The sequence below is a fragment of the Drosophila pseudoobscura genome, chromosome 4, assembly GCF_009870125.1.
Source record: "Drosophila pseudoobscura strain MV-25-SWS-2005 chromosome 4, UCI_Dpse_MV25, whole genome shotgun sequence".
Lineage (NCBI taxonomy): Eukaryota > Metazoa > Arthropoda > Insecta > Diptera > Drosophilidae > Drosophila > Drosophila pseudoobscura.
In genome coordinates this window covers 10754492-10763744 of record NC_046681.1, presented here as the reverse complement: position 1 = coordinate 10763744, position 9253 = coordinate 10754492, and the positions used below count along the sequence as shown (strand labels likewise).

General features: G+C 38.3%; 1 protein-coding gene across 3 annotated transcripts; it reads right to left on the bottom strand.

Annotated features, from left to right (window-relative positions):
• Positions 1 to 1026: 1026 nt before the first annotated feature.
• Positions 1027 to 8911, bottom strand: LOC4817935 (choline/ethanolamine kinase). 3 transcript variants are annotated; one of them, XM_015180021.2, is made up of 8 exons: positions 8413 to 8911; positions 3910 to 4016; positions 3492 to 3843; positions 3269 to 3421; positions 2820 to 3202; positions 2688 to 2756; positions 1980 to 2403; positions 1027 to 1828 (listed from the first exon to the last, which is right to left on the bottom strand). In XM_015180021.2, the coding sequence occupies exons 1-8, from the start codon at positions 8431 to 8433 to the stop codon at positions 1766 to 1768; spliced, it is 1572 nt and encodes a 523-aa protein (XP_015035507.2). In that variant the 5' UTR covers positions 8434 to 8911; the 3' UTR covers positions 1027 to 1765. The 3 variants fall into 3 exon arrangements, with proteins under 3 accessions (XP_015035507.2, XP_001357416.4, XP_015035509.2); XM_001357380.4 differs by lacking the exon at positions 8413 to 8911 and adding an exon at positions 4918 to 5282; XM_015180023.2 differs by lacking the exons at positions 1027 to 1828; positions 8413 to 8911 and adding exons at positions 2483 to 2544; positions 4918 to 5283 and having other exon boundaries at positions 2264 to 2403.
• Positions 8912 to 9253: the final 342 nt, after the last annotated feature.

Genomic DNA, 9253 nt, shown 5'->3' with positions numbered 1-9253 from the left:
ATTCAAGTAATTGGGAGGGAGCGCCTCCTTTCCTCCCTCTCGCTCCTCTCTGGAAATTAGCCGGGCTGACAGTCGACAGTCGACCTCTTGGCAGATGATTTGTTCCTATTCAGCAGGACAACAGCAGCTCTGTGTCCTGTCTGACAGAAATCTCCTATTAATCAGATATGAACGTTATGTTTGGCTGGAGAAAACCCAATCCCTGGATACTGTCTATCAAAGGGGTAGAGAATATATATTTTCTTTGGAAGTCCAAGATAATTTTTGGATATTTTAAAGAAGGGATTCTAAAAATCAGTCTGGAATCAGACAAATGAACTAATTATCTTAACAATAAGTCTGTAAAAGTACACAAAAAAAACACACATATATGAAGCTATATGCGAATTTCCTTTTTTCCATCGATCGTTCTTATGAAAGCCATAAGAAATATTGCTCAGATTTCAATGAAATCTTTCTGATATATGTAGAAACATCTTGTCCCACAAATGCTAACGTTTGATTCAAATATCTGTAGAATTTTAAAGGCTTTTTTCCTTACTTTGGATTCCTTAAGTGATTCTTTCTGTGGTAGCTTTATGATAGTATTCCAATCGGAATGATTCCACCAAATAATGTTTCCATTTATAAAAGAAGATATTGTGGAACGATTTTCTTAAAATAAGATACAAAATAATCGTATTGTTGCTTTTTAAACCGATTGTTCCTATACACCTAGATTATATCAATTCGGTTATTCATATCGATTCGGAAAATTTATAATTTCTGAGTTACAAAACCTTTTAAAGGGGAATACAAAAGGTATCAGAAAAGGATTCGATAAAGTGCATAAGATATGGATGGTATCCTTAGTTTCAGATGAAACGTTTCTAAGATAAAGGATGATCATAAGCTAAGAGCAATTCTCATGATCGGAATACAATAGTTTTATAGAAAATGTCCATCGTAAAGTACAGGATTATCTAAAATACAATTTTAAGTTTCTAAAATATATATATTTATTTATTTAAAAATAGGCGCAAAAAATATGAAAAACATTAAATATATTACGACTAAATTCTATTAAGGAATATGTGGGCGTAAGGATAGGTGGAGGTACATAAAAACACATGTTTGTCTTGCCTGTCTATGCTGGGGGCTGCTGAACGGAATACCAGGCAGGCTCTCGTGGGAACAGAACCGAAACAGAACGAATTAAGTAGAATACAAAATAATACTTAGATCCGAAAGTACAATCATAATTTTCTCTTTACACAAATTCGAATAAGTGATAAATTCGAAGGTTTTTTTCGTAGAGCCTTTGGGGGGAGAAGCTTGATCCAAGAGGGATCCTAGGGGAGAGATGCTGCCTGTAATACTTTCTATCGAATCTGTTTTTTGTGAGGCCTTTTTTGGTCAGCCTTCAAAGTATTGCTAGTAAAATTGTTGTCGTATTTATCCGTCGTCTGTCTCATGCAATAATCACAGCTTTAATTGGTATCTTCTGACTCGTTTTTTCTCCTCTCAGCATTAATCGATTCTAAGTCGCTAATTGTTCTATACAAAAATAATTTATTCAATTCAATCCATTCAAGAGCGCCGGCATTCTCCATGTCTCTGCTCGAATTCATTCCTTGGGCGGGGGACTGGGTCTTCTAAATCTTTAAGGTCACTTAAGTACGTTTTTCGATTCGATACAAGTGAATATTGAAGATTGATTATGATGCATTTGATCCTTGATCAGTGTGTGTGTGTCTGTTTTGCCCTTAGAATGCCATACGGCTAATCATTTGGCCAGAAAGGCGGCCTTTAGCTTTTGATATTCCAGAATTCGAGCAATGCCGTACTCCTAAGAAAAGAAATAAGGAGTCAGATAGGAGTTAGATATTTCTGAAAGGTATTTTTAAGTTAAGGAAGCAATGCATTCACTCGTTCATTTCGAGCGAGTAAACTTCTCGTTGGCATTGATTCCTTAACCTTACTTCTATCGAAAAACCTACCCAATAACCAAACTCTATGGCTGATGTCACATTAATCACCGACCACAGGCTCCAGAACAGATGCGACATCATCGTAAAGAACTGTATCTCGGAGTCCACATTCTCCAGCTCCTGTACCGTGGGATTATAGTTCTCATCATCGTGATATTTCTTAAGATAATTCACAATGAAGTCGCGTCTCTGCTGGGCGGTGGCATAGTTGCTTGTATTATGATGAAAATATGGGAACTGCGGATTGGTATAGTCAAAGGTCCATTCGATGAAGTGATTGGCCAGATCGTAGCCACGATAGTTATAGGCACAGTACTCAAAGTCAATGATAATAAGATCCGGCTCATTATCGTTGGTGAAGCTGGTGTCCAGGGCTGAATCATCGGTGGTGTCCAACAGTTCGGGACAGGACGAGGACGAGCTGTGCGATTTGCTAGAGGTTGTAGGAAAACCATCGAGGGGTTTTTGCAAAGTTTAGTTTAGGATTCAAAAGTGAATGTCATGTGGATAACCTGTATTTTGTTTGCTTTTGGCCAGCACATATAAATTTTACAACAGCAAAAATTGTCTCCATCTAGAATTGTAGGGTAGTTTTATATGGGCAGAGAGCATGTACGGTATAGGCCAATATATTGCAATAGGAGTTAGTTACTGGTTAGAGCGGCCAACAACAAAATACACGGGTTAGCAGCTCAACAGATCCGTTGGTCTACTTACTTGACTTCCGGCTCCGACAGATTGCTGTTGCCATCCAAACTGTCGCCCAATGTCTCATCGAAATTGGATCTATCAAATAAACAATCGATTAATACAAGCCTCCTGTGGGAAATCAATCAAACATCCTCGTACCTCAAGCTACTGATGGATTCACGAGGCGTACGCTCTGGTGTCGCCTGACGCAACAGTATATTTCCCTCCTGCAGGTCGTTGTGGCAGAATACCACGGGATACTCCCCGCTCTCGATCACCGATCTCAGCCATGCTATCTCCTGGACATAGTCGATGGTGCGCATCAGTTCCCTTTGCTTCTGGAGCACTGCGGAGTCCGGTTTCGATTGGATTTTGCCCTTAACAATGCTCTCGAAGCTGGTCACCCAACGCTGCATGCAATTCCAGATCCAATCGGGTTCCTTGGACATGGGTATATTCAGGCTATGGATTTCGCCCATTTTCTCTGCCACTTTCAGTAGGATACGCTGTTCGGCCAACTCCGCTGTGGCCAAGGCACGTGCCTGCAAGCAAAATAGAGATTTTTTTTAAAAACTAAACCAATTTGTGTCTTAAAATCCCCTGCATACCGGTAAGTATTGCTCGATGCGTCCGCCGGGAAAGATGCCATGCAGTTTGGGTCCAAAATTACGCTCACTGAGCAGTGCAAACACAACCGATTCGGTAATCATGCTCTCCAGCGCATGATCTCCATGGGTTTGGCCATAGATACGCAGCAGGACCTGCAAAACGATGCAAACGATTAGACATTCAAGAGGGCGGGGTCTGGTCTCTCCGTGCGCATGGACCTACCTCACGGGGTTCCTGCTTGGGGGCATGCAATCGTTTCAATGAACTCGAATCGCCGCTATCGCTATCGAATCGCTGACGTTTGTGCGCCTGCTTGGCGCTCGTGGCTGCGTCGTCATCGTCTGCCGCCCCACCCACGGACTCGGACTCCACCTCCACCTCCGCCCCATTGCGTGCAAAGTCTGGGCTATTTTTGGACACGATATTTGTGGCGCCGGCATCGGCAACTATGACGTTGTCTTTGGCAACATGGCCATTCGCCTGCTGCTCCAACAGTCCCTGCTCTTCGTTCTCATTCTCATCCGCATCCGAATCGGGCAGACTCACGTAATACAAAAAGTTTGAAAGACCGCCACTAGAAAAAAAGGGATTTCGAGTTATTTTCAAGCAAAGATTTGACTGGAATTTATGGCACACACACCTGATGCGTTTCACCACCAAAGATTCGGGGGTTACGACCTTCCAGCGACCGGTTAGATAGTCCCGACAGATGCGTGCTGCCGCATGGCGAATTTCCTCAAGGGTTGCCTAGAACAGAGAGAGTACAACAATTACTATCGGAGAGAGAGCTGGGAAATAGAGAGAGGCAAAGAGAGAATTTTTGCATGCGAATCGACAAAACAATTTTTTGGCCCTGGGGCCTGGCACTGGGGGCTGCTGTACTAAAAATACCAAAAATCCATTCTCGTGTGCTAAAATGCAAATGCAATTAGTGGCCCCAGACGACAGGCATGACAAATATACGAGTATATTGATTGAAAACAAGGTAAGCCAAGGTAACCAAAAACAATTGCATTTTTAATCATTATTGATTCAACTAGGAAGTCACCACAAGGTAATTTTAAACTAAGTGCAGTATTCCAGTACCAAAATCGTTCCAAGAAATAGCTATTTCAAGTTCTTATGTTGCCTGTTCTAGTATTTTTATGGAATAACCTAGCCATAATGATTCTAAAACTATTTGCAAAGATTAAAAAATAAGTATTCCAGTACATCAAATGTTGCTTATAAGTTCTTAAAGTATTTTTATGGAATATACTAGCATTTTATGATGAATAATGATTCTAAAACTTCTTTTCAAATATTATAAAATGTTTAAAATACCAGAAACAAATATTATAAGTATTCCAATATATAAAATGTTTGCTTGTAAGTTCTAATTTTTGTATTTTCATGGAACATACTAGAAGTTTACACGAATAATTGATGTAAAAACGTACTAAAACTGATTTCGAATATCAGAAAACGTATTACAAAAGTACACTCATGCATAAACTATATAAATTCTTAAAAATATTTATATTAAGGATTATAACATATGATAAAATGTACAAAAACTGGTAAACCCTATCAAATTAGCCAATTAAAGTACTCTTCACCAAAAAACAACCATATTTAAACCGTATATTACATGAGAAATAACTCTTACATTTCGCTTAAAATGCTGCCAAATATTATCATATTTACAACGTTTACTTAGACAACAGTTTTCAACAATTTCCTGCTGCTGCTCTTGGCGACGTTTTAGTGTTTTATTGTTGCCACAAATTCGCTGTCTCATGCTACGCGTATTTTGTATAGTTTACAGATATGAAAATATACCGATTAAACAGACACGATATACAATATATAAATGGTATTATATAAATCTGACAAAATAGTCGCAAAGGCACACCACAACAGGAATTTTGAGATATATATGTAGTATAAAACGGCCAAAAAGAGAGTATTTTTCAGTTGGATTTTCAGCAGCGATTTGTTCTTCACATCTGGGCGGACAAAAACAAACTGAGTCATCCAAAGACGTCGAACCAGAGCATGTGAAAACTACTTATAATACTCGCTCTCTTTCCCTCTCTCTGTGGCACTCTCTCTCTCTCTCTGCATGAACTTTCTACAGTGGTTGTTGCTGTTGCACCACCATTAAAAATCAAACCACCACCGGCCGGCCACGGGCCACCCCCTTCTGACGTGGTTGCCATAGTAAACATATGCTTCCTTATAGACCCAGAGGTCCTTCCTTCTTCCTACACTCATTCACCTATAAAATTATATAAAACTTCACTGAAATGTCGAAATAAAAGGCCTCCAAAAATGTAGATTCCTCTCAATTTTGGGCCAAGTGTAGGTAGACACCTTCGCATCTGAGATTTTCAACAGATGTTCCTGCGGCACCGAAAAATACCCTTGACGTCAGGTAGAAAATAGTTTGAAACGTGTCTGGTGTCTGCTGTCTGGGGTTTGGGCCATAATTGCTTGTAATTCTTTGTCATCGACAGATAAGATTAATATTTAACCACACACACACCTGTCGGTTGGTAATCTCTTACCATATACTATACACATATATGAAGTCTTGTGGCAAAAGGTGGGGTTTACATGGTCAAGTACACTCGATTATTGCATCTCTCAACAGGAAACAGATTATTTAATATTTGCACAGAACATTCAATGGCGTTCGTTGAACCCGTTCTCCGAGATACGAATTTCATATATAGAATGTATTTCAAAAAGAGAGTATTTTCGGCGCATATCCTAACGAGTTAATACATTTTGTAAGAGTTAATATAATAACTCTTCTAAAACCATAATTTTTTACCTAAATATCTTAGGTATTTCCCAAGACCCATTTTGTAACAACTGGGTTTATTTGTACCCCCAAGAGCAAAGCCCAACATCAATCTGCGATGATCCAGTTTTAGAGGCAGCTGCAACTCTCGTCTAATCCATGGAATTTTCCACGCAACATGAAAATCTTCCATTCCATTGGACTTCTATTTACAATAAAACGCAGAGTACGAGCAGAGTCGCCCGTCGCAGCCGGACCAAACCTCTTATCAAGTTTTGATTGCCGTTTCAGGCCGTTGTTTTTGTGTCGAAGAAACTCGCGGTGGCATTACATACTATCATGTAAATAACTAAGCAAATCAAATCTATTAATAACTGACTACAAGAAAAATGGACATTTGGGGGAAATCGTAATAGACAATATCTCATTTGGGGCTTTGGCCAAAAAGTGTGCGCCTCAATTGGCTGTTGCGGGGCCTTATCATACGCATACATAGTTGCGTAGCAGGTTGTTATCAGCAAACTATAACACTATATAAGAGTGCTAAATACTTAAACCACTTAGCACTAGGCGCTGCAATAAATTAACTATTTGCCTGAATTTATAGATCTAATATTTTGTTAAATGCTGAATCAGGCAGTCAAAGAGTAAAAAAAAACAGATAAAATTCCTCAGTACTTAATTCCCAGGAATTTCGCAATATATATATATATTCTTGATACTTTTGAGCCCTCCTAAGCACTATATAGGTCACATTTTGGGGCTGATAACCTGAATAGCCGAAAAAATACACATTTCTTTTGATTAGATTTCGCATTCTAGCTACTTCCTTCCTCGAAATACTTGCCTGGCGTTTATATAATCATTTCAAGATCGCAATAAATCGTTAATTTTTAATTTAATTTGTTTTAATCTAAACCGTACTACTATTACGTCAGTTTAAAGTACTTCAAGATAGAAACACCATGTGATTTGATGTACATTCAAAGAAAAAAGCCTTGCCATTTTAATATTTAGTCTTAAATAAAAAAATATATATGAATTAAATAAAATAATAAATTTAAATTAAATATTTCTATATACTATAAGATTAAAGATTATATTACGTACACTATTTAAATCAAAGTAAATTATATTTAATTTTAAAACTTTTTTATTTAAAAAGTGAATATTTATGGGCTTGTTTCGATTTACAACGCCATTTTTCTCTGAGTGTTGGCATGCCATAAGAAACGTTGTACCCTTTGTTTGTGTATGAATCATATGCAGTTATGATAAATATTAAATATAAAAGAAATAAAAAGAAAAAGAATAAATATAAAGAACCCCAATTTTACAGATAGTAATAATCCCTCGGAATAATGGGATTTAAAATTATCTCCATTTGCCCATTAAACTTGAACGAGGCACAAGGGTGATTATAAACCCATTTGCGAATACGGGAAGGTCTCGTGCAAATGAGTTACCCGTAAAACCCCTTTGGGAAGTACCCAGTTCCAGTGTTCCAGTTGTTGTTGTGATGATTTTATAGCAACCCGATAACGAAACGATCGTGTGTGTAATATTAAAACCCATTACATTATTCATCTGAAACCAATTATGAACTGCGCAACAGTACGAGTTAAAGCCGCAACACGTGAGACGATGACTCTGTCTAACCGCAACAATGTCGTCGCATCTATTCCCTACTTCTCGTAAATCCACAATCTACTCGTAGTCTGTCCTGAACGAAGAGCAAAGAAATTCGCGTAGTAAAAAAAGGAAACAGCGAGAGATTATTACTGATAAGACCAAAAACCTTGTCGTGTTTTATAAAAGAGTGTGGCGTCAATGTACGAAGAGGCAATCGGCAAATGGCGATTATAAATGTTTCTGAACGATTGCGGATCTCCAGAGAACGTGTAAAATCAACAACGTGTTCTCATGGGTTTACCAATGAAAGGAGACTTGAGAGACATATGAATACACTTAGTATATGCTTTGTATATAAGGTGGATTTATTTCATGATAAGAACTATTCGGATCCGAGATAAAACTTCTGGGACTAAAACTGTTAAATCAAACTTGACAGGCACTGATAAAAACAGACTACTAGGGTGTCAAAACTTCGCAACATTCCATCGAAAATCAAACCAAATCGAATCTGCATACGCAAAAGCTCTACCACAACAACAGACACCGGTCAAGGTACGAAACGAAAGGTGTGGGAAAACGTGGGCAAAACACACGCACACTGCCACACACCGCAATGCATACAGAGAGGAGAGAGAATCGATGCATGCAGTCTTTGACTTTTGCCGCTTACGAATTTTTCGCAAGCTTTTCTTATGTATCACTCTTTTGAGTGGCTCTTACCGTTTGCAAGTTGCTGGACATCCTCTTGTCCTCTCTTCTTTGCAATGTTTATCTTATTTGCCAATTCCGGTACTACGCACACGCACACACACAAACCCACTGTTTATAGGTAACACGCGCCAGGCCAGGCAGAGCACTTCAACTGTTCGTTCCCCTTGACGTCACTCTTAATATTGAATATAGTTACAACAACAAGAAACGGTACGTTCGAGTAATAATAAAGCAATAGCAAGTGCTCTTATATGCGCGTATTCAGTTTTCAGTTAACAGTTTCGTTTCGTTCCACAGGAGCTTTTTCCACGTCCACTCGCGAGTACGATTTTTTTCCGACTGTGACTTGTTGATCGGTACTGCTAGCTAACACAAATCGCGCTCTCTTTTAGCCGTGCTTGCTGTCTTATCATTTTTTTTGTATTTTCTTTGCAAGGCGAATTGTTTTTGCCCGGGTTGACTGTGGAACTTGTTTGAATTTATAAAGTAAAGTTTGACCTAAAAAATACCGAAATTATTTATTTCGACTTGTTTGTTGTAAGATATTACAAAATTTGAAGTATAGAATTGCGAATGTTTGATTGAGCTGTCGAAAAAAAAAATCTGCCCATTCATTAAACAGCTTAAGCTATTTTTTATTATTATTTATTTTTAAATGCGTTGTATTATTGACTCGGAACCAGTTTTTTGTTTACTATTTCTATATATTTCAATGTGTTTACAAACTATTTGTTCTTGAAGAGACATATGTGTCTTTGGCCCTTTTCTAGGTCAAAGACGTTGTTCAATTGCGTTTCGAAAATATTTATGCCTATGAAAGCTTAGAAAACTCTAGACGTGAACAAGAGCA